At 39.1% G+C, this 26,785-nt stretch overlaps 1 protein-coding gene across 4 annotated transcripts in view; it reads left to right on the top strand.

The window, feature by feature from the left end:
- Nucleotides 1-21,001, top strand: part of sim2 (SIM bHLH transcription factor 2) — a 34,366-nt gene extending 13,365 nt beyond the window's left edge. For 2 of the 4 annotated variants that reach the window (XM_044222441.1, XM_044222440.1), the window contains 9 exons: nt 3,855-3,944; nt 4,310-4,418; nt 5,765-5,850; nt 8,057-8,256; nt 10,154-10,260; nt 11,304-11,451; nt 11,547-11,700; nt 14,219-14,537; nt 19,041-21,001. In XM_044222441.1, the coding sequence (XP_044078376.1) occupies nt 3,855-3,944; nt 4,310-4,418; nt 5,765-5,850; nt 8,057-8,256; nt 10,154-10,260; nt 11,304-11,451; nt 11,547-11,700; nt 14,219-14,537; nt 19,041-19,783 (1,956 nt within the window). In that variant the 3' untranslated portion in view covers nt 19,784-21,001. The other 2 variants (XM_044222443.1, XM_044222442.1) reach the window with 2 other exon arrangements.
- The last annotated feature ends 5,784 nt before the right edge of the window (nt 21,002-26,785 follow it).

The raw sequence follows: 26,785 nt of genomic DNA, 5'->3' as shown, positions 1-26,785 counted from the left end.
CACACCAACAACCAAAATGGGACAGTAATTTACACATTTACATAAAAGACGTTGATCCTAAAATTGTAAATTGTAAAATAATTTCCACATGAATGTATTTCTACTTGCCAACTAGGGCCTGCAACATTCATCACTGAAGGTGGAAAGTCTGTACTACTGTGAGGGGGGCTCTTTTAGTGAGCTTATGAGCTTTTTTATGTGTATGACTTAACAAGCTATACATTTCCGTCATAGGAGTACAGCACCATCATAGGAGTACAGCACTGCAAGAGACAAGCCTTCAGTCTTAGGAGTCTTGCAGTTCAAAAAGAAATGTCCATCCAGCTCTAGTGTCCTTCACTTTCTAGATCCATCATGCAAAATCCCCTGCATTCACTTCATCATTCACCTGATCCTGCTGCTTGTTCCATGCCTTAGATTACTCATTCTATTTATTTTTATTTTTGCTACAATTTATGTACATTGGACTTGCAATCTAAGATTAGTTCAAGAAAGTAGGTTTTGCATATATCAGGATTTTGCAACAAAAGCACCACCTAGTCGCCGATTTGTGCCAAATTTTGCACAGAGCCTTGGTAGGGTGGTTGGTTGAGGAAGCTGACAGGGTTGAGGTTGAGGACAACTGGCAAAGGGCCAGAGGTAGGTGGAGGCGCCTGCTGAGGAAACAACTGCCTCTGAGCTGGCAGCCTTGGGCGGACAGATGGCGGCACTACAGACATCCTCTTGACCACTGCCTGCTTGACCACTGTACTTTGAGGCAAGTGGTACTGATGTTGGGGGCAAGCAGTGGGTTGCACCTGCACAGGTGAGAGAGGCACAGGAGCAACAGGAATAGAGGCAGGCAAGTTAACCCCTTGCAGCAGAATACTACATTCCTGCCTCTTCAGTCCAGTGTTGTTCAATTGACATCAGACAACTGCAGAGTAGTGCTCTGTATGCAGCTATTCAGTCTCATAAAATACAGATTAATAATTAAATTATTAACTATAACCAAAATTACTATTAATAGTTAGTAGGTTGAAGGATTTTGAGATCAACACAGAAGAGGTTGGCAAATTGTTCACTCTGGTGCAACATTAAACACAATACAAACAATAAACCAGTGTAATTATACACAAGCATTTTTTAAAAGAAACAAAGAAAAAACACAATATGAAGTATAACTCTAAATGCTAGTGCATTTGTACAGCTAAAGAACAAAAGGTGTGTGTGTGTGTGTGTGGGTCCAAAATGGCATCAAACAAAAGAAATCTTGTTCAAAATGGCGGCTGAGCAGCGTTAGTTGCATGCAAGACCCTGTGTCTGTGTGAACATCACTAACATCAACTTAGGTTATTTTGGTAGCCACATGCTAACAGTGAAAACACATCACAACAATAAAACTAAATGAACCAAATCAATACAGATACAGTCACAAAACACAGTACTGTGCATAGTCATGTACTCTGCTAAGCTATGTTATGCCCAGTTACATGTCCAGCGGTTATGTTACCAGTCCATAAAGGAAGAAGTTGCTTTGTGGTCCTCCTTGTTAGCTGGCCATGAACCAGACAGGGAAGAATTTTGGTTCCTATTGAAGAAAAGTCCTTGCTGTGCAGTCCGATTGTGCAGATGGATGAACCGGTCGCTCGGTCTGTTGATCTCCTTACAGTTAGCTTGGTGCTAACTTCCTTACTTGCTTCTTAAAGTTAGCTGGCAGACTTTGTGTAGTTGTCGTTTGCGCTAAGCTTTGTTGCAGGCCTTTGCATCACTGCTGTAAGAGAGAGTTTGATACTGCTGTGTGTCTGCTCCAAGCAGATTACACAGTGGTGGTGGTGGCAGCTGCTGCTGAGCAGCAGTGCTGTAGACCAAGCCAGGAGGAAAAGAGAGAGAACAATGGCCAAGCTGGGGTTTTGTTGACCTGGTGACATCACGGGTCACAGGTCAGACTGACCATTGGTTGCTGGAGCCTGTGTGACCTAGCACCTGATGTGGCACTGATGTGGTTTACAGGCAGGTACAGGCAGACAGGTAATGAACAGGCAACAGGAAAATGGATTACCGGCTGGCAGTGGTGGAATCAGGGAAGTGAATCCGATGTGGCTAAACAGTCCGAATAGGGAGCAGGCAAAGTACAAAATCCAGAATCCAACCAAGGTCCACAGGAAACAAATAATCCAAAGCAGAACTCACGGTAAGAATGCCGGGGAACTAGGCACAGGAACCAGGTACAACAAAAAGTGCACCAAACGGCGACACACACAAAGGTCAGGAATACTCACAGGACGGGAACAAAACTCAAGGCAGGAATCACACCAGACAGGAACAACACCATGTGTAACAACAATGATCCAACACTGAACAAAGACAGACCTGTACTAAATACCCTAGGGATGGTGAAACAACGAGACACAGGTCCAAACAGTCAAGGAAGGGCCAACAATCAAAACTGGCGGGAAAGCAAACAAAGACAGGAAGTAAAACCACAAGACACACAAGGGAAGGAGAATACTACAAAATAAAACAGGAACAAGGGCCAGGTGGGAGACTTTGGGCGGACGGCCAGGGGGCAGGACATGTGCGGAGCGGAGGACCTCGGGCGGGCAGCCCGGGGGCTGGACATGTACGGAGCTGAGGGCCTCGGGCCGACGGCCTGGACATGTGCGGAGCTGAGGGCCTCGGGAGGACGGCCTGGACATGTGCGGAGCTGATCTCCTGAGGTCTGTGACGAATACTGAGACCTTCTGGAGACCGGCGGCAAACACTGAGACCTTCTGGAGGCCGACGGCGAAGATGAAACCCTTCTGGAGGCCGGCGGCAAAAGTGAAACCCCTCTGGAGACCGGCAGTGAAGGCAAAACCCCTCTGGAGAATAACAAAGACAGGAAGTAAAACCACAAGACACACAAGGGAAGGAGAATACTACAAAATAAAATAGGAAGTGAAAAACCCTCAAACTATAACAACATACGAAGGTACGATATACAAGTAAAAACAATGCAAAACTCTGAAAGTCAGTGAAGAAATGTCCCATTAATAAAAAAATGCTATCCCCTTTGTTATAATCGTTCTTTGTAATAAATATGTTTTAGCTAGCTAGCTAGCTGACAAACAAAATAAGATTTTACCTTGTTTTCTCAGTGGATTAAATTCCAAATCCTGGCAAAGTTTGAAAACAGCTGACTTGGCTCTAGGTAGGGGTGGGAGTTGGAGAGCTAGAGTCAACCTGTCATTGGCTGCTCTGTCAAAGCTGAGCTTTGGGGATGATTGCTCAAAGTTTGTTGGAGGAGCAGTGAAAAAAGAGATGCAAATGGGTGTGGCCTATATGGATAGATTTGTCTATTTGTCAGACGATAGACTGTACAGAATCCAGGAAAAAATGTATTTAAAAAATCTATCAAATTAGTGATGACCACATCCATTGATTTTTAATGCTTTTACTCAAACTTTTTGGTTGGAGGGGATTTCACACCCCTCTAAACCATTCTGACTAACCACATACACAATCATTGTCAAACAAAAGCGCCACCATTTGGCCAAATTGTACCAGATTTCGACACTGCACTCCCTCAGGTCCTCAGCAAGACACCCGCCAAGTTTGAAGTTGATCGGACAAACGGATCTCCAGATATGCGAAGAACAGACATAAATAAATTCCATCCTTTATAGTTAGACAGATTAATTACAAATTCAATAAATACTTGAATTTCAGAGTGTTCTCACTGCTAATTATATTTTTGAGATCTTATTTTCAGGATGCTTGTGTTATTCATTTATATCCAATTTCTACCCATTTAAAAAAAAAAAGACATATACTCCCAGGTAACATTGTAAAAATGAAAATCACTAACACTAACACTGTTACCACTCTCTCAGACTCTGGATGGCTTCGTGTTTGTTGTTGCCTCTGATGGCAAAATCATGTACATCTCTGAAACAGCATCAGTCCACCTCGGCCTGTCCCAGGTAAGACTGTCGTACATCCATAAGTCAATTTATTCTATCTAAACCAATTATTTGGAGGTGAAAACACAAGTAAACTATTTTGGTGAACAACTGAGTGGTTCATCTACAAAAACAGACTGTTGTTCATGTTATATATGAGTCAAACATAACATTTCAGATAAACCATTGGTAGTTAGTAAAGGGCGGCACACAAATTCCAAATTGCACATTTGGGATGTAGCAGAAAAGGAATGGTCTTTCATTTCTGCATGATTCAATACATCTTTATGTTTTGTCTTGCATTTTTGTTAGTTAGATGTGATGTAGCTGATCACTACATAACTCAGCACATTTATGAGCACATGCTGGAAATGTGTGTGTTGCAGGTGGAGCTAACAGGAAACAATATATTTGAGTACATCCACCCATCAGACCATGATGAGATGACAGCAGTGCTGGGTCTTTGCCAGCCCCCACACCATCATTTCTCTCCAGGTACTTAAACACCCTCAATCTCCAGGCTCTCATACACATACTGTAAATTCTCGTAAATAGCGTATGGGGCCTTTATTTATCAATGATAGAGACCATTATTTGAAAGACCTTTGAAAGGCATTTGTTTACTAATTTCCCATGTTCCCTGGTTAATGCAAACTAAACTATTATATGCGTACCTGTTGTCTTGATAAATTCAGAGTGATGTACATTTCCACAGTTCTAATTCCATCAGTACAACAACAGAGCCATGTCACACTCATTACACGGCTGCTCTCTGAAGACTGTGAGATATGGTAAAAAGATCTGAAAAAAGCTAGTAAGTTTAGCTTGAGGTAATTTTTGGCAAAAACATTTTTTTGTTAAAAAGAGAAGCACAGAGCAGAGTGGTGAGTATGACATGACTTTGTTGTTGTACTAATGGAGATGATGCTGTGGAAATGTTCATATTGCAGAAATTACATTGTAAGCCGTTATAGACAAGATAACTCCACCCAACCTCAATGTTTTTACCCAGCCTTTATTTGCAACAGAATTGACAGAGTTTTTTTTTTTTGTTTGTTTTTTTTTGTTACAACCTCTGTGTTATTTTCACAGTTTTGCCACCATAGCTATTGCTAATAAAATCATGTTACTCAACAGCTTCAATGGAGAAGTCTGAATAAAGCTTTTTGGTCTGTGAGTTGCAGCACATGCAGGTTCTGTTGGTCGGCTGACACTGTTCACTCCTATGGAACAATGTAGGCTCATCTTGGGATTGGAGACAACTCATTTTTAATAGAGAACCCGCGTTACAAATTTGGGGTATAGAGTCTGAAAGACAAGGTTGTTTACCAGGCAGGGACAGTCTAAAAAAAAGATGTTGAGCTACATCATGGGATTTCGGTGTATGCTGCTTTGATTTATTCCGTTCCTTTTTTTAATCTTGTAAATTGTGAGATTTTTCCAAACAATGTCTCTTTTTGGAAAGGATTAATGCTGTATTCCAGACAACATACTGTGCTGGAGGTGCTGAACAGCGGTGTGTTTCTAGTTTCTAATTTGGGTTAGCATTGTGGTGGCAACAGGATGACCAGAGTAATCCAGGTGTCTCTGTTGGTCCCTCTTATTCTACTCATGCAGGTTATCGTTGCTAGGTATGGCACACATTTGATTATACTGGTCTGTATACAGACCAGTATAATCAAATGTTTATACATTGATTATACTGTAAAACAAATAAATTTGAGTAATCTTAGGAATAAGAGGTGTTACTTGTGACCACAGCACTGGGATTATGTATTGTAAAAAGCATAATATACTATAACATATTAGTAATGCCTCTGTAATGTGTGTTTGTGTAACAGAGTATGAAATAGAGCGCTCCTTCTTCTTGAGGATGAAGTGTGTTCTTGCTAAACGAAATGCAGGACTTACATGTGGGGGATATAAGGTAGGTGCAGCCACTGCATTGTCATTTACTCCAACACAGACATAATGACTTAATTTATGGCAACTTAGGGTTCTGTAAGTGGTTTAATTTCATTAAGTGATACTTAAACAAGTCATTGCTTATTGGTCATTTTCAACAATCATGGTGTTGATCAAGGCTAACTTTATTCACCTCAGGATATGTCCTTAAGTAGCAGCAGCTGGAGGTGTCCTGCATATATGGTTTCCTGTGGTTTCTGGCTGCCAGCTATTTGGCCGTATAGTGACTAACTGGCTGGCTAGCTGGCTACAAATTTTGGAAATTTAGATGTGTTCATTTGCCCCTCAATGAAACTAGATGATCTGTAAGATCTTTGTTGAATCACTTCAGTATAGACCCTCATAATTATTACAAGTACATGTGTGTTTGTACTTTGCAAAAGGTGAGAGCAGCCACAGAATAAAACTAGACAGAGAGAGTGCTCCTCAAGGAAGATGGAGTAATGTTTGCTTGTTTATTTAACATATTTATGACAAACCAGTACACAAGTGGATGCACGAAGGATGTGAGAATATCTGGCTCATTATTTCAACTTTATTTAAATTTAGAATTTGTTGAAAGCGATTAAAGCTCTGTACTGATCAGCCTCCTCTGGTCCCAACACAAAATGGCTAAAGTGACAACTGTCACCTGATGCACAAATGTCTTTCTGTCATAATTAAGCTATAGTTTACTAGCACTTTACAAAAAACGCAATCAATAAGTTACAAAAACTGCCCTATAAAACTGCCGAATTCAGAAAATGCCTGTATGTAACAAGCTTCATTATTGTTTTAGCCTACTGTGGCTCTGCTTCTGCAATCTGAGACAGATCAATGCACCACCAATCGGGTGGTAGCATGTCCTCTAAAGAAATAATCCTGAACTCAAAAGGAACACACACAAGGGGTCAGCTGGGCATGCAGTTAGAGGGCTACACATGCACTCATAGAACTGGTTTAACATCTAGGTAACTACTATTTTTTTTTCACGTGTGGGGACCTCTAACAGGTTTTGTTACTTGCCTATACCAAAGGTTGCAATCAGTTACACTCCCAGCTGGTGATTACTGTCACGGAGAGTTATGCAGGGCAATGGGGTTTGGACCCAAACGCAGACAGAAGAGGCAAACTGTTGCAGTTCAGTGATTTATAGATCAAGAAACACTTACAGACAGGCGCTGGTAGGCAAGCAGGTAGGTCCAGGTAACATAAAGGTAATGGAAACAAAACCAAAAGCACAAAGTAAAATCCAACATTTCAACTGGAACAAACTGAGAGTGAGGGAGAGTGGAAACAGGTGAGCAGGTGGGTGCGGAAGGCCAGGCACGGCTGATGAGAAGTGGGAACAGGTGTGTACATGGGTGGGGCAGTCAAGTGTTGGAGAAAGGGCATGAGGGAATGGCTGAATGTGGATGTGACATAACTGGGACAGGAGAAAAAGTCAAAAGGCATCTGGTGGACAGGACGAGAATGAATGTGTTTGAGGAAGTGGGAATGTGGCTGAAGAGAGGGACTGAGAAGCAAACTGTGACAGATTATATACCTAGGCTCAGCTCCTGACTGGGCAGGAAAGGTGATCAGACAACAGGGGAACCCCCATCAAGGGCTCTTAATGTTCAACCACTAAATAGTAGCAGCACAGTTGTGTCAGCCTGCAGTGTTACCACGACAACTACACTGTACAATGCCGTGCTCCAAGCCTCATGGACCACTATCTCATATGCCTACTAAAAGATGCACACAAGCATGACACAAGATGTGTAGGTGTCTTTCTCCTCCATCATGTTACAAAGGGAAAAAACCTTAACCACAACATCTTGGACCTTAGCAAAGACACAACTATTTTTGGTTGGAAGGCCAGGTTAAGTCTGCTGTGATGCTGCTAACAAGGACAACAGAGCTACACTATGGAAGAAGCTGCAACCAAGGTTCAAATACCTCAGTTTGTTAAATGAGATTGTCATCATGGTTGGATAATATGGCAGTCCACAATCCAAGGACAACTGGTAATATAGCAGTAGTGGTAGTAGTTGCATAGTGTAGGGACCACTGAGCAACCACAGTTCAAATCCCAGTCTGCTGTTTTGGTGCTGTTTGGTTTGGAAAATACCAGGATCTTGTGTTTGATACAAACTCTCAACTTTGAACGTGTGAAATAACACTGGTGTCATGCTATTGTTTCCCAGGTCATCCACTGCAGCGGCTACCTGAAAGTGCGTCAGTACATGATGGACATGGCGCTGTATGAATCCTGTTATCAGACTGTGGGTCTAGTGGCAGTCGGTCACTCCCTGCCCCCCAGTGGTATCACCGAGATCAAACTCCACAGCAACATGTTTATGTTCCGGGCCAGCCTGGACTTTAAACTCATTTTCTTGGACACAAGGTAGGAGAGACACTTGATTGAGTTTGTGGATGGATAGATGAAAGCCATGATATCTTGATGATCCCTGGAATATAAAATCATAAAAACCATAAAATAATCAACAGACAAAATCATTTGTAATTACAAATAGACCCTTGCTACAACATATATATATATATATATACAGTGGTGTGAAAAAGTGTTTGCCCCCTTCCTGATTTCTTATTTTTTTGCATGTTTGTCACACTTAAATGTTTCAGATCATCAAACAAATTTTTTTAAATGAAGGTTGTTATTATTAAGGGAAAACAAAATCCAAACCTACATGGCCCTGTGTGAAAAAGTGATTGCCCCCTAAACCTAATAACTGGTTGGGCCACCCTTAGCAGCAACAACTGCAATCAAGCATTTGCGATAACTTGCAATAAGTCTTTTACAGCGCTGTGGAGGAATTTTGGCCCACTCATCTTTGCAGAATTGTTGTAATTCAGCCACATTGGAGGGTTTTCAACCATGAACTGCCTTTTTAAGTTCATGCCACAGCATCTCAATAGGATTCAGGTCAGGACTTTGACTAGGCCACTTCAAAGTCTTCATTTTGTACTTCTTCAGTCATTTAGAGGTGGACTTGCTGGTGTGTTTTGGATCATTGTCCTGCTGCAGAACCCAAGTTCGCTTCAGCTTGAGGTCACGAACAGATGGCCGGACATTCTCCTTCAGGAGTTTTTGGTAGACAGCAGAATTCATGGTTCCATTTATCACAGCAAGTCTTCCAGGTCCTGAAGCAGCAAAACAGCCCCAGACCATCGCACTACCACCACCATATTTTACTGTTGGTATGATGTTCTTTTTCTGAAATGCAGTGTTACTTTTACGCCAGATGTAATGGGGGAAACACCTTCCAAAAAGTTAAACTTTTGTCTTGTCAGTCCACAGAGTATTTTCCCAAAAGTCTTGGGGATCATCAAGATGTTTTCTGGCAAAAATGAGGCGAGCCTTAATGTTCTTTTTGCTCAGCGGTGGTTTTCGTCTTGGAACTCCAGGCCATTTTCTTTCTTATGGTGGAGTCATGAACACTGACCTTAACTGAGGCAAGTGAGGCCTGCAGTTCTTTGGATGTTGTTGTGGGGTCTTTTGTGACCACTTGGATGAGTCATCGCTGTGCTCATGGGGTAATTTTGGTTGGCTGGCCACTCCTGGGAAGGTTCACCACTGTTCCATGTTTTCGCCATTTGTGGATAATGGCTCTCACTGTGTTTTGCTGGAGTCCCAAAGCTTTAGAAATGGCTTTATAACCTTTTCCAGACTGATAGATCTCAATTACTTTCTTTCTCATTTGTTCCTGAATTTCTTTGGATCTCGGCATGTTGTCTAGCTTTTAAAGACCTTTTGGTCTACTTCACTTTGTCAGGCAGGTCCTATTTAAGTGATTTCTTGATTGAGAACAGTTGTGGCAGTAATCAGTTCTGGGTGTGGCTAGAGAAATTGAACTCAGGTGTGATAAACCACAGTTAAGTTATGTTTTAACAGGTGGGGCAATCACTTTTTCACACAGGGCCATGTAGGTTTGGATTTTGTTTTCCCTTAATAATAACAACTTTCATTTAAAAACTGCATTTTGTGTTTACTTGTGTTATCTTTGACTAATATTTAAATTTGTTTGATGATCTGAAACATTTAAGTGTGACAAACATGCAAAAAAAAAAAAAAAAGGAAATCAGGAAGGGGGCAAACACTTTTTCACACCACTGTATATATATATATATATATATATATATATATATATATATATATATATATATATATATATATATATATATAGAAATTAACTAAACGTCATGATGAACTTGAGCACACTGATGTCCAAATTAACCCCTTACTGTTAGCTTGTGCTCTCTCTCCTGTGTGCTGGAGCCAGGGTGGCAGAGCTGACAGGCTATGAACCTCAGGACTTGATAGAGAAGACTCTCTACCACCACGTCCACGCCTGTGATGTTTTCCATCTACGCTATGCTCACCATTTATGTGAGTCCTCGGAATCATTAGTCAGATGGAAGGGGCGGGGTGCAAGTGGGGTAAGTAGAGTGACAAGTATGTTATAAATCAACGAGACCAACCAGGACAGGGACGCACCTGGTTCAGTGACTTTGCATGTGGAAGACTAAGTAAATTTGGTTTACAAAGAGTGCTTTTATCACTTTACTTTAACATTAACTTTGGTGAACTTTCGGGAAGAACTGAGGACAATGTCTGGGTGGAGAGGGAATGACAGGAAATGTATAGGCAGAAATGATTAATGGAGGAAAAAAAGATGCAAAAACAACTGAGATGGTGCTGTCATCATGGCACATGATCTATGACTGCAATGTTTTATAATTAAAACACATTGAATCTTGTGGTTGCATTGCATTGTGATCTGTTAAAGCAGCTATATTATTGTTAATATTTTCATAATAATAAAATTAAATGATTATGTGAAAACAATGTGAAAATTGTAGTGATGAACCAAAAGAGAATTATCACCTGATTCAGCTCATTATTCAGTTTTGGTTCACTCTCACTGTTCTCATAGTGTTGTTTTTGGCTACAACAGGCAGCTGTTTTCAGTGAAAAAGCTGTAAACACCCACTGTACACTGCCTGCTCAGCAACAAACAGCAGACAGACACAGTTAGAGACTAGCTGGTGAAAATAGTGGAGTATTTAGCAGCCAGATATTTCCCTCAGGAGCCAAGACCAAAAAGAGTGAATATTGGACTTACATTAGCCAGATACATGACTCCAAATGAATTTTAATGTTGCTCCGTAACTACTGGATGTGTAAGTAACAACTGTTACAATTTTGCCATATCAACTTGTAAGGTGATATGTCAGTGTTGTGTTCACAGCTTGTTTCTGCTGCCCAGTTAAAGCAGGTTTAAAGTTAGTCAGTTTAGAAGTTTCTGCTTCTTTGAAGGACAGATGCACAATGCTGGTTACACAAAAGGCCCTTCCTGTGCAAGTCTGAGGGGCTGATGTCAGATTTGACCATTTTTCTCTCTTTGATCCTGATCTTTGTGTTGCTTGTAGTACTGGTGAAGGGGCAGGTCACCACTAAGTACTACCGCATGTTATCAAAGCATGGAGGCTGGGTGTGGGTGCAGAGCTACGCCACCATCATCCACAACAGCCGCTCCTCCAGACCTCACTGTATTGTCAGTGTGAACTACGTCCTCACGTGAGTCGTAGCTCTCCCCCTGTGATTCTTCATGTAAAACTTCCAGTTAAACCAGTAGAAAGATACATAGTGTGAGCCTGTCTGTTTGCACACAGTGACATTGAGTGCAAGGAGCTACAGTTATCTGAAGACCAGAGTCGAGCCACTAAGACTGGTCTCAGTCTTACTTCCTCTCAGGACCACCGCAAACAACTCAGAACCAAAGCAGTCAAGATGAAGACCAAACTCAGAGCAGCTCCCTATCCTGAGGTGGGACTTCGACTTGGCTTACTAAACAAAAGCTGCATGTGTGGCAGATGGAAAATGTTTTGTGTTTTGTGTATTTTCTTGAAGAAAATAATATACAATCTCAAGCATGTAATTAGATCTTGAGGATGTAACTACAGGAATATAATTTGAAAAAGATTACAGCAAAACTGGGGGCTCTATTTTCGTGGTGCTTTAAAGTTGATACTTCCTGACCTTGAAATGCACTTTACCGACAGGTACAGATTTTAATGTCCAGCACATGCTGCAAAACTGAGGCGGCACAAAGCAAGTTGTTGTCATGTTAGTAAGAAATAAGTCACCCTGAGAAAAGACATCTGAGAATCAGGTCTGCTTCCAGCGCAGTGTCATTTGTCTGACTGTGCTACATCATTTGGTGACTCTGTCAACAAGCTGCAAACTTCGAGAAAATGTGCAGCAACTGAGGGAAAACACATATAAATGTAATTTTTAACAATTCTAATTAAACTCCCTTCAACCAGAAGACACATTTAGATTTGCTTCAAAATGTTTAATGAGATTATTGTGGGAAAATCAGTCTGTACTGCTCTGTAAATTAATAGGTGATTCTAATTAGTATCTGTCATCTGCAGCTGCTTCATACTATATGAAAGATTGTCCACCAATTACGAAAGTCTCTGCACTCAGTAGCGCTGGGAGATATAGCCATAATTATATCATGATATTAAAGGATAGGTTCGCATTTTTTCAAGTCTGACTTAAAGTGGTCATGTTATGCTTTTTGGCTTTTTCCCTTTCCTTTATTGTGTTATGTATCTTTTTTTTTTGCATGTAATAGGTTTGCAAAGTGAAAAAGCCCAAAGTCCACCTGAAAGGGAGTTACCCTCTCCCACAGAAAACACTGCTCCTGAACTGCCTGAAAACAGCTCGATTGTAGTCCAGCCTTTACTTCCATAATGTATCTACTTCACTATGTAACACGTTTCATAATGAACAAATTGAGCAGTTTCCACAAGTACACCTAAATATGAAATTGAAATAACGTTAGATACCCTCCAGGTAGTCAATAAAGTTGTTACTTCAAGACACAGGGTGAAAAGAGGTGCTGCAGCAATGTGCAGATGAGCAAAAATATGGTGTTTGTTTGAAAATTAAATCATGTAAATCTATTCTGGTACAACCCCAAAATAAAATTATGAACCTGAAAATGAGCATAATATGACCACTTTACAACAATACTCACATGACCGTATGTACACTAATATAGTTTTTTAATACCGTTTTTTAATTCCTCCTGTCTATACTGGCCCTCAATAGATCTGTTCCCTTCTATTTTAATATAAGTAATCGGGGAAAAAATCCACAGTCCTCATTTCATGTAAAAATGGATTTAAAAGTTTAGCTGGAGCTAATATCAAAGCAGTCTGAGTTACACAAATCAAGTGGGTATCTACCAAAGTTATGTTCTTTTTAGTACCAAATTCCCTCTTTTTCTAATTGTCTTTCCACCTCAGCACAGAAGGAAACACTGTGCAGGGAAAAACAAATAGGGAATCTGGTAATGAAAAGACTATAACTTTGAAAGATATTCACTTGATTTGTCTAATGTCTGACTGTTGAAGCATCATATTAGCTTCAGCTGAACTTTGGAATTATTTTCACACAGAACAAGGACTGTGGATTTTGTCCACCATCACTTACATTGAAATTGCATCACGAATGGATCTCTTCACAGCTAGTATGGACAGGAGGAATAATTACAGAAATATACATGGGCATGTGAGTGTTGTATTAAGATAGACTTAAGACCACATCTATAGTGCGTTATGGGGGCATTCATAGTGAAGTATAATGTATTAATAATTAATTAATAAGATTCTTTTAAATGCATGAAAATGCATTACACTTTACTTACCACCAACACTGAAACATTATGATGAATCATGCATTATTATAGATACATCAATATGTACTTCACTTTATTTAACAAATACAATGATAACTTATGATACTGCATGGACTATTATAGCATACTTATCAGTCCTTACTACAGTTGATTGTTGAGGTGTGTATAGGTAGTCATAATGTATTATAAGCCCCATTGGCCAACCTCTATTTTATAACTAGTCAAGAGCATTGATAAGACCCTTGAACTTATAATTCATTATAAGTCACATCTATGATGTTTTATGTTTTGTTTTATGATATAGTGCATCAGAAAGCATTGTGTGTTTATGAGTGTAGTCATTAAGCATTATGAATGCATTATAATGCACAATGAATGCCCCCATAATGCACGTTAGATGTGGTCTTCATATAAAGTGTTATTAAGCATTATTCCCAAAATCTCAGACTGTTCCTATATATTATATATTATAATATATTATATGTTCCACTAAATGAGGATCCAGTCAAAAAGCCAGTTAATATAACATTTCTCCATGATGTTTGTTACAAAACTACTGCTGCAAGCACAGAAATACAAGTGTGTTTGCAGCCATAACCTTCTCTATGCTGTTGTGTGTTTCTTTATGGATAGACCAGTAGCCTATTCCAGCTGGACCACTCCAGCTGCTCCCCACAGAGGGGGCTGTGGAAGGAGAGATCCCCGTACCCAGTGACCCCCTGCAGGGAGAAGAGCTCCAGCTTGAGCCCTGAAGCAGGCCAGGTGTCCTGCATTCCCACTTACAATCTGACCTTCCGCTACCCCTACAACCACCGGCATCTGGATGCTCAGAGCCAGCTGCCTAGCTCAGGTCCCACCCCTCAGCTGGCTCAGCAGATCATCGGCTCCCTGCACAGCAGAGGGCCTGTTGGATGGAACATCAGCAGCACCGCAGCACCCAACAAATACACAGGTGCACTCTTTATCTAACAACATTTAAGTTACCATGATTAAACCTCATTAAGAGCCGATTTCACTTTCTGTAGATTTGTTTCCTGCATTTATTACATTTTTACCTCAACTTTTACCTCTGGCAAAATGCTCTCAATAAGGAAAGCAGCTCAGGTAATTCAATTACATGAAAGTGTTGACACTTGTGACCTAAACAATTACCTGTTCTGTCTGTCTAAAATCAGAGTCGCTGGTCACTTCACAATACATGCCTTTCCTAAGGAAAATCATTCCTTCAGCCACAGCAGTCACATTGTAGACCTGAAATTGTTGTTGTGGATCCCGTTGTTAATTCACTTGATGAAAAGCATTCTTTGTAGATCTCTCCAAGGCTTTTGATACAGTTGATCACAACATTTTGTTACATGAGCTGCTTTCCATGGGTTTTGACGATTCTGCTTACAGCTGGTTCAGTTCATATCTTTCTGGTGGAGTTTAGACTGTTCTCATGGCTTTAAATCTCTAAATGGTTGATAAAGGATCAATATTAGCCCCCCTGCTATTTATTCTATACATACATTATTAAGTTATATGTTTTAATTCAGCACTGCCAATCATGTTATGCTGAAGATACCATCTTGTATGCCATCACCAGACATAGTAGCATACCTGTTTTTTCAGTTCTAATACCTTGCTGTCTAAGTTCATGAAATATTTACCATCCTTAGTTGAGTTCAAAGTGAACAACCGTGACACCAGATCACAGGAGAAGTTAGCTTTAAAAGTTCACACCAACTGTGAATTGGGGAAGACTGGTTTCCAGTACTGTGCACCTTACTAATGGAAAGACTGCAATACAAACTCATTCATTTAAGGGACTGTAAGGCTTTACTTAGTAATACATTTTAATAATATTTGTGATTGTGCATCTGTGTGTGTGTTGACTACTTTATGTGATTGAATTATTCTGTGATCTTGTTTGTCAGGTCTTGAGATCTTGATCTCAATGAGATTTCCTGAATAAATAAAACTAACATGATTAACTATTTGCCAGTCTAATGTGGTGGGCTTACAACAAAATAGTGCAAGGTTTAATCTTGTTAACAAACATATCTTGTGTGGTTGATAATAATAATAATAAAGGTTATTTATATAGCACTTATCAAAACGAGCAATTACAAAGTGCTTTACAAGGCAGACATTAAAAGAGCAAAGAACAGAACACAATGCCAGATACACACACATTTCCAAATAGGATATAATTACAAACAAATATAAATATCAATAAATCGCTGTGAAGCGACAGAAAACAGATTAATAGAATAACACAGTTGTTTGTACCTGAGTCTAATTATGTCTATCACTGAAGGAAACGTATGTCTTGTAGTCAAAAATGTTGCTTTTCCTCCCTGTGTGTAGCCTATGTATGTAGCTGTGAGAAGGTTTGGACTGTTGATTCAGTAGTTAGGGTTAGTAGTTAGGGTTGTATGCATTTTAAATGACAGTGCCTTTTTACATACATTTTCTATGTAGGCTATACTTATTCAATAAATATTACTTTCAAGGGCAAAAATCTGACCAATCTTTCTCCGATTCTCTCCTCAATTATTACAGTGGAAAAACAAATAAAAAAAGTTATGATAGACAAACTTAGACCACTGTGAAAAGTACATTTATTGTTTTGGAAAAAATCACTTTGTATGACCTCAAAACCATGAACCTTAAAAGTATCATCAATTCATTGGTACAAAGTTTGTTTTTCTATTTGTTACGTTTGTAACATTAAATATCACAAACCACCTCATTAAGATGATTAATACAGTGGAACTTATGTGCTAAGTAGCCATTCTGTGGTAACATATCTCGTAACAGTAACTGCTAAAGAAAAATTATTCACACTGTGAAAAAAGTTCAGTTCTGATAAATTTATTGGTTATTTGCTACAGGTACCTACATGGATCTAACAGGACATAAATATTTCTGTGACTTCCTGTATATTCTTTGAAGGCTGCTGGAAACTGGCCAACTTGACTGCAGTTTTTTGTCATTGCCCCTTGCTGCTGCTGCCTGATCTTGTCCACTTTCCAGGCGAGAGGCAATTCATCTCGAATGAGCCTACTCTATTACTCAAATAACACTCACATAATAATATTGCGGGGCAGCATGTCAAGATGAGCAACATTAACCATTAGTACTTTATGGCAAATTTTTTTGGAGGCTTCTGCTTACAATGGCACATGTGGGTGGCTGTGGCTTAGTGCCAGAATGGATCGTCCACCAATCGGAAAGTCTGCGGTTCGATCCCGGCTTCCTCAGCCCCCATGTCGTGTGTGTCTTTGGGCAAGACACTGAACCCCAAATTGCTCCTGAGGGCTGTGCCTTCGGTGTGTGTGTGAATGCTTGGTTAGTTTCTTTGATCTGATGATCCAGCAGTTAGCATCTTCCATCAGTGTGTGAATGTGATATGTAGTGTGAAGCTTTGTCAGAAGACTAGAAAGGCGCTATACAAGTACAGTCCATTTACATTATGTTTCTTTTTGTTTTTCTATTTTGTGGTTAGAATATTTGAGAGCACATTTTGGATAAAGATTTGATGGGACCTACCTGACATGCTTAAATAATAATATGCTGGCCTGTTGCTCAAACTATACCATATTTTCAAAAAGTTTTGGATCTGAGAGGAACTGAGAGGAACTGTAGGTTTATTGGGAAAGACCCAATAAACCTACAGTTCCTCTCAGATGTGGAAATGAGCAGTGGCCTGCCCATGGATCTCAACGTTCTGCAGGTGTTGCCACATTAAAGGTGTGCTCTCTGGGGAGGTATTGCACCTCACCTTATGACAAAGCAGGTCAGTTTCATAGTTCAGGTAGTGATTGGAGGAGATTTTAATATGATTTTAGTAGATTATAGTCAAGATTGCTGGCCTCCTTGTAATGTTGATTCAGTAAATGACAATTTAAGGGGTTTTAATCAGAAGTGCCACCAGATTTTCAAGAATAGATTTTTGGTTAATTTCTAAAAAAATTTAGTTAAATAATATCTCAGTCAGTATCATAGCAACACCGCTAACAGACCATAGTGCAGTCTCTAGCGTTATTTCTTTATGCTCAAGTAATTCAACAACAAAACAGCAACAAATCACAGCTCTCATTGGAAGTTGAATAATGTTGGGACCACTGCCACTTCACAGATTATTTAATTCATTTGTGGGACTTTAACTGAACTTTTATTAGGAGACTACGTGCTTCTTTGTTTTGTAAATAAAGGAGAGCCACTGAACTCAGTCTCCCACAATCCCCCAGGTATTTACACCTAGGTGAACTCCCCCCACCCAGCTTCCAGCCACCATTGGTCAGTCTGACCTGTGACCTTTGATTGTCATCAGGTTAACAAAAGGGTCAGCACCATTGTTCTCTCTCTCTTCTCCAGGAACTCTGCTAAAGCAGCAGACAGCTACTGCTGTCTCCCTCTCAGTTTTACCTGCTTGGAGCAGACACACAGCAGAACCAAACTCTCTCTTACAGCAGCGACACGAGGGCCTTCGTAAGATTTCTGCAACAAAGCTTAGCACCAACAGCTACTACACAAAGTCTGCTAGCTAACTTTAAGAAGCAACTAAGGAAGTTAGTGCCAAGCTAACTGTAAGAAGAACAACAGACGGAGCAACTGGCTTCCTCCATCTGCACAATCGGAATGCTGCACAGCAATGACCAGAACTACAATTCTTCCCTGCCTGGCTAATCCAATGGAGCCACCAAATAACAACAGAGCACGCAAAGCAACTTCTTCCTTTACGGAATCACTGAGCACATAACTGGGCATTACATAGCTTCACATAGCTTAACAGTGTACTTGGCTAAGCACAGGACTGTGTTACTGTTGTGAATGTATATGTATTGATTTGGTTCAGTGAGTTTTATTATTGTGATGTGTCTTGATTTGTTAGGTCATTTGGTAGCCACATGAGACTGAATCAATGAATTATTCATTTTCCTTGTTTAAGGGTGGTGCCCCGAAATACTTTATTTATTAAAGTTATTATTTATGATTATCTTTGATAATTATGATAGCCATAATTAATTGTGAATGAAAATTATGATGTATTCTGAAATTTTGGATAGCTTTGGGGTTCCTGTTACACCCAAGGAATTTGCAACTTTCATGGATGGGATTCCCTCTGGGAACACCACACACCCATCAACAACAAAAAACTTTGAACAACAAAAAAAATTTGTTTCCTATGTCCACACAACACAAATGACTGTGGTTTTCAAATCTGTCTGCTTGGGAGAGTATTTACAAAAAGCTTAATTTTCAGAGGTGGAATGCTTTCTCGTGTGGATGTAAGGCCCTGACATATAGAATATGTGTCGCCAGTTTATACATATTTTGGTGGACATGGATATTGACATGATATCACAGAAGTAAATCTGAACACTGCATGCTCCTGATGCTGCCTCCTCGCTCTTTCAGCAGAAGTTCTGGTGTAATTTTAGCTTCTGAATATTGTTTTCCTCATCAGGCCCCGTGCTGGCAGCTGACCGTAGGTACCCTGATGAGATCTACCATGATTGTTCCAGCAGCACAAACCCACATTCTACCGGCAGGTTGAAGGAAGAACCCTACGAACATTACACGCTTGTCCACAGCGAGATGTCTGAGGTTTGTCCACACCCCCATCCTCATGCCACCAACGACAGTAAGCCTTTAAGCCAGGATGTCCAACATAACATAAGAGGTGTTGAGGGATCTCGAGGTGACTGGGCCCTGGCCTGCCCTTTGCTCAGCGGCCTTGTACTTGGTAAAAGTGAGCAGGCTGGCTCGTTGCACAGTGCGGGCCAGCCTCTCCCTGTGCAGATGGCGCTGGAGCAGAGGAGGAGGCTGTGTATGATGGAGGCTCTCTACAGCCACCCAGCTACAGGATATCCACAACCTGCTGACGGCCACCTGCAGTGTGGAGCTGCCGCAGAGCTGCAGCCCAGGTCTGCTGAGGAGGACAGGAGAATGTTGACAGGTATGGGGGTTGGGGTGGGACTTCCAGCCCAAGCTCCATATATGTCTTTGAACTTTCATAAAGTCTTGGGCAAACATGGTTCTATTAAAGCCCCCCCTTTTACCAGAATGAGCCATATAACAGACGGACACAGTTACCACGGTACAGCCCCTTACAGCTGTAACAGCCAGAGCCCGAGCTCCAGCTCATCCCCTGGGAGCCACAGAGAGATCCCACATTACATTGGCACATCTGTCATTATCACAAATTAGAGGTGACCCAGGATAGAAACACAAGAGACGACAAGAGACAAGAGGTCGTTTTTTTCCCTTCATTTTGCACTCCTGCAGGATAGCTTGACATGCAATAGGACATTACAGCTGTAAGCCTTTACCCCCCATGTTGTCTGTCATATAAAAGATCAACCTGAACATGTTCTATAGAACATATATGCAATACAGCTTTTGCAGGAATTTTATTACCTTTTCTTTTTATTATTATTCAACCCAAACCTAAACTTAGGGCCTAAACATTATATATGATTTGAACCTCATTTAGTACTCAAAGAAAATAGCATTTCTACAACATTTAAATTTTTTACACATGGAAAATCTGAAGTGTTTATATTGAGTAGTGAGGATCGCAAGCAGCCTATATTGGGTCAAACATCAGGCTTCATTTGGAAAACATATCTTTAATGGAATGTGAGTATCAGCAATGTTGTAAATAAGTTTTGGATGAAAAACAATGCTTCATAGTGATGGCAAGCAGATGTAAATAAACTGAAAAATCTCTCAATCTCTATTTTTGATGTTTCTGAAATTTAATGAGCCTAATTTTTGGCAAACAAACTGTAACAGATTTGCAACTCCTGTGCTAGACCTAGTGTAGTATAAGTCTGTGTATATGATAAGGTGCAGCCATAGCATGTGGTACAAAAGCTCTTGAGAGGAAAATCAGACAAAACGTTTTTTAAATGCACTATTTATTCAATATTATATATTTATTGCATAACTTAAATCACTTATCAGGCATTAACACTCACAAAATAAGGTGCAATAGAGTGGGCAGCCTAGGGAGTTTTTAACATCATGTAAGCTAGCAGCCCCTAGAAGCTGAAATGTTCATTACACTTTGTGACTGAATTGGCATATATTGTAATTGATATCATGGAAATTGTCGACAATAAAACAAAGCTTAGTTTCAAGGAAAACTATGGTTTATTACAACTTGGACATCTGGCCATTGGTTCTATTGGTTATGATAACACTGCATTCACCATGCTGAGTTCTGCAAACACTTCTGGCTTCAGCATGCACAAACTTTACTTAGTGTAGTTGTATGTGCGCACACAGTTTTCCCGTGCAGTGAGGGATTAGAGCCTAACTGTCCAATATATATCAACATGCCACAACCTGAGGGACAGTGAATGACCTACACACACACTCACAAACACACAAACACTCATAAAAAAAGTTGCAGTGTTTAGTTTTCACTTTTTGTATTTGTATTTTAACTGCATGTCTACAATTTATTATTATTATTCTGTCTTAATTATCTGTATATATTTTAATATCACAATTCTTCTGTTTATGTTTTTATTTTACATATGCTTTGGTGATGTTAACATCTGTTTCCCATGCCAATAAAGCCCAAATGAATTGAATTGATTAGATATCTTAACAATAGTTTGGTGAGTACAACGTTATCATAACTGATAGAGCCGAGAGCTATTAAAATAAAACCCAAGCTGTAATTATAGCTGCTGCGCAGCTGCGATTTGGGGCCGCACATTTTGAGGAGGAGAAGGAAGAAGAAGAAGGAGGAAGAGGAAAAAAAATAAGACACGCAGTCCAATTATATATAATAATTATATTATTATAATTATAGCTGCTGCGCAGCTGCGAGTCGGGGCCAGACATTTTGAGGAGGAGGAGGAAGAAGAAGAAGGAGGAAGAGGGAAAAAATAAGACACGCAGTCCAACCCGGACCAAAGTTATTAAACCTTGAAGTCACTCTTCTCTAATCCCCACAGCACAATAGCTGAATTAGCATGTTTATTCTGCATTACCCATGACTCAAACTCACAACCTTAGACATCAAGGGCAAGTCATGGTCTTGCTGAGCTACCTGCCAAATGAGAAACTATTTGTTAGATTAGTGTCAATTGAGCAAGAAATGTGAGCGGAAGCAGCTAAAGCTTGTCAAGGGTTGGATAATGAGTTAATAATTAGGATGAGGTGTGTTAAGATACCTAAAACCTGTATGGCAGTAGCTCTCTAGGAGCAGAGTTGATGACTACTGATTTAAGATATTCATTGGTCATCACTCAAATCTTGAACTCACACCCTTTGTCACCAATGACACGTCATGATCACGTTGAGCTACCTGCAGAAACAAGAAAAGTGCAAGTTGCTTCACACTAAGACGTATGCAGCCACCAGGGTTGTGATAAAAGCTTTAAGGCAGATTTCAAACTAGTGTCCAAAATTCAATTATCAATTCAAAATTTCTGGTCTTCATCTAGACAACATAGAGATGTCTGTAATTTAAAAGATTGATTGCTTCATAAATGACAAGCTGATGTTTAAAGATACTCTGCAATGGTTTACATGAGGATAAAATTCAAAATACTGTCAAAAATTCAGTTTTTGAGATACAATTCTGAAATTTACCACACTACTTATACCATAACTATACATGCATATTATAACTAACATTTTGTAATTTGTTTTCATAAACATCAGAGATTTATTTTATCAATTTTCAGTAGCTGTTTACCGTACTGTTTACGATAAAACATTTTGATGCACTGTGGGCTCAATTTTGAAAATTTCTAAAATCTGGCTGGATCTGGCAAAATCCCTTGTGATATCAGAGTACCACTTGCCAGCTTTAAACCAAAGTGTTATCAAGATATGTAATTTGCCAAAAACAACACAAATAAAATAACCAAACCAATGTTGTCCCTTGTATCTGTTGAAATGTATAGTGACTTATTATTTTCTGCAAAATGACACAAATCTCCGGCACACCTAAAATGCTTCAGTGTGTGGGGTAAAAACGAAGTAGCGGAACAATAAGGCAATAAGGTTATGAATCTATGCCATATTTTTAACAGAAAACAAGGATTGGTTCCTGCGCCAATTCAAGAGACCTGACTGGTTATTTGTCTCTGGCAAACAGAGAATATAGCTGTACTAAATGGTGGTGAAGAAAGAATGTCTAATCTCAATTTGTAAGGCATTTGAAGGATTAAATGTTTTAAATGATCAGAATCAGAATCAGAAATACTTTAATAATCTTTTTTTTTTCTAAAGCATCCTCACTCAAATTTGATGGTGATTCAGGTAGATTTGGCTTCATCTCCACTCTTGTGTGCAGTTTACCATGAGTCTTTCACTTTTTTGTAACAAGGTGCAATAAATAAAAAATATATTGCACTTAAAGGGTAACTGCGCCCTCTGCTAGACCCTCCCTCCCAGCATATTTAAAAAATCCAACAGAGGAGTCAGGACGTAACGGACGGAGTGTGATGCAGGGGTCGTGGGGACACTGACTACCGCTCAGTGTAGCATGGACAGGATGTAGTCAGAGCTAACCAATCATGAGCAGCTGCTGTTTGACTCTCTCTGTCTCTGCCGGAAAGACAGTCACACATTTATCACTCTATGAGTACCTGTTTTGTACCTGGGCTAGCATCACTACAAGAAGAGGCTCTTCAGTGAGCTTCTTCTTGGCAAAAAAAGTATAAACAATTTAAAAAAAACATTTACAAATTCCAAGCTACTGAATATTGGTATCATTGTATTGTATCATAACAACTCAACAGCTTGCAACTTGACAGAGTTCAATAGTTTTGTGAAAAGAAGAAATATTAGTGTCTGAATGTGTAAAGCTTAGAATATACAGACATGTCCACAGGCTGCCAAAGGTGCTTTTAATGGCAACCCTTCCTTTTACAGTCCCCTAATTACTAAGTATTTACCTGGTAAATAAATGGCAAATTAAAGTATATTGTCGGGTAATTACCACTGGTAATAACTAAGTAAATACAGAGAAACTACAGCTAATACTAAGAAAAACCTCCAATATTACCTATCAATTCAACTAAGTACTGTGTAGTTGTGACTGGTTTAGGTTGGTAATAACTCAGAAATAACTGCATACTTCCTAGGAAAGTAGGCAACCAATTCTTAGAAACACCTCCTCTTTTACCCATGCAATTCAAGATATAATTGTACTATCCAAGGGTAATGTTGGTTACAGCCCAAGTTTAATTATGTACTATCTAGAAATGAAGATAGTACTTTCCAATAAATTACTTTTACTTATTATTTATTGTTCATGGATACACCACTTTATAAAGGGTTTATTAGATGGTATTACCTTAGAAAGAATGGAATTGAAAAATTACATCAATACTTACCTGGTAACAACCTCCGCAGGAAAAAAAATTCTCTACTGACATGGTGTTGTTACACTTAATATAATATAATACCCTTATATCTTTCAGAATGAAAGCATCCAAGCATGCCCTCCCTATGGTCTTTTCCAAGCCAGTGGCTCCCCACGATGAACCTTAAGTTCATCTTCAAAGCCTTCTCTGTCAAGTTTCCCCTGTATCTGTAGATGTCCTCTTTATAAATTTGTCATGCCTGTTCAATGTGCTGTGTGTGAGCATCACTCCCAGGGTGGACAAAATGTCTCTGGTGATTCACTTGATAGTGAATGTAACTATCATGCGACAATCTGTTGTACCCCAGCAATCAGTAATAACGTCACGGCCAGATCTAATATATTTTCGGATTATTGGGAGCAATCGCCTCCTGGATTGGTTTTTCACCAGTTTTAAGACAGGACGTCACCGCAGAAAGTGTGTCACCCTGGTCAGTGATGTGCTGCTCCCACACACTCTATCCCCTATCATGTCTACTTGTCTCTTTCCTCAAATCCTGTGACAAACTGAGACAAAAAATACTAAACATGACAACTTCTATCAGCATAGCAATTAATCCAGCCTGATTGTAATAGTACAACAATGATTAAAGATTAAATGAAATAACAACAAACCAGCAAATGTGGATTTAATATATCAGCAAAATTAGGCAATGTTAGAGGACATTCTTAGATGAGATGGAGTGTGAGAGAGCGAGAGACAGAGAGAGAGAGAGAGAGAGAGAGAGAGAGAGAGAGAGAGAGAGAGAGAGAGAGCACCCAACCTGTGCATAATTTCCAAAATGTGCTACAAAATGTGCTTTAATGTCATATGATATGGATGTAAATACCCTAAAATTAAAGTTGACAGTGTTTGCCTTTGAGACCCGCAGGCCCAAACAGTGAAACAACAGATTTTTCTGTGACATTGAGGTTTGATGCTTCAGCTTAATTGGGGTTTGATGCTTTAGCTTAATAGGAACAAGTAGAAAATGAAGATGAAAATTGGGATCTTCCATCAACATATGATAGCTAAATTACTGAAGGTGATTAATAATTCCTAATAATAATCTCCCTTGACTTGCCAAAACTTCTCCGTTGCTGAACGGTGCTATAGTTTATTTAATTGGTAACTATTAAAGTTTTCTACATAGTGGTTTCCTGTGTTGACATAAGTTAACTAACCAGACAATCATTCACTGCATCCTCTGTGTCAAATGGTCATTCATTCACTTATTAATTATTCATCGCTGAATAATTACTGAGTGAATTGTAAAAACATCTGCAAGAATGTACCCAGTATGTAAGAAGATGTACCATGACAGTAGTGACATGACATGACAATACCATGACAATTCCATTCTTTCTAAGGTAATACCATCTAATAAACCCTTTATAAATGGGTGTAGCAATAAATAATAAGTAAAAGTTATTTATTGGAAATTACTATCTTAATTTCTAGATAGCTAGATATAACTTGGGCTGTAACCAACATTACACTTAAATACAATTATATCTTGAATAGCATTGGTAATAGATTAGGTGTTTCTAAGAATTGGTTGCCTACTTTCCTAGGAAGTACGCAATTATATCTGAGTTATTACCAACCTAAACCGGTCATAACTACACAGTACTTAGTTGAATTGATAGGTAATATTGGAGGTTTTTCTTAGTATTTTAGCTGTAGTTTCTCTGTATTTACCTAGTTATTACCTGTGGTAATTACCCGACAATATACTTTAATTTACCATTTATTTACCAGGTAAATACTTAGTAATTAGTGGACTGTAAAAGGAAGGGTTACCCTTTTAATAAATATTGACCTAAAGGGGGCAAATTGTAGAACCAATTATTTCTTTTTGTTTAATAATTGTCTTCAAGACTATTTAGACAAATAGCAAAGATTAATGAATAGTCTAAAGAAAATGAATAGAAATTTGTGTGGCATAATTTAGCTTTTTCTTTTTTTGTTTAATTTAAGAGGGAGGCACAATGCAAATACCACCTAGAATTTTTTAAATAGTAGAAATGTAATTGTAGTGTTAATATTAATAAATTAATAATAATAGGAATGACAGCTATAGGAATAATAAGGACAGTATTAGTAACAGAGCCAGTATTAATGTTCCTCATTAATTGTCTCATGACCACAAACAGTTGTAGCAGACTAAAGGTTGAAATGCATTAAACTAATCATATTGAATGATTTTGGTAAAAGGAAGGAGCAGGTTTATACTCACTTCCGGCTATCAGAATAAATAATCTAACTTATATTAAATTAATTTTAAAATGGGGCACCACTCTATAACAAGGAGATAATCTTGATAATGATGTATAATAATTAATTAATTAAATTATTAATAATCAATTTAGTCTCGATCTGAAGTTTCTACAGAGTCCATGTCTCATGTACAGGGACTGGAATACTTCATACACACAAACACACAATAACCAAGTCCTTTATAAATGTTTATTTAACTACACACACACACACACACACACTACACAACTACTAGACTACACAAACAAACTAATAACTGCTAGACACACAAATGAACAGATAAATGCAACCATGAATGAATGATATGAACACAGCGATGAATAATAAATAAGTGAATGAATGACCATTTGAGGATGCAGTGAATGATTATTTTGGCTAGCGGTATTAACTTACACTAACTAACAATGTGGACAAACTTTAATAAATACCAGTTAAATAAACTAGGCACCATACAGCAAGTGAGAAGTTTTGAAAAAATCAAGGGAGATTATTATTAGGAATTATTAATCACCTGAAGTAATTTAGCTATCCTACCTAGACCTATGTCTTAATTACT

Source organism: Siniperca chuatsi, linkage group LG14, assembly GCF_020085105.1.
Source record: "Siniperca chuatsi isolate FFG_IHB_CAS linkage group LG14, ASM2008510v1, whole genome shotgun sequence".
NCBI lineage: Eukaryota > Metazoa > Chordata > Actinopteri > Centrarchiformes > Sinipercidae > Siniperca > Siniperca chuatsi.
Note: the sequence above shows the minus strand (reverse complement) of the source record. Positions and strands in the feature narration are given on the sequence as shown.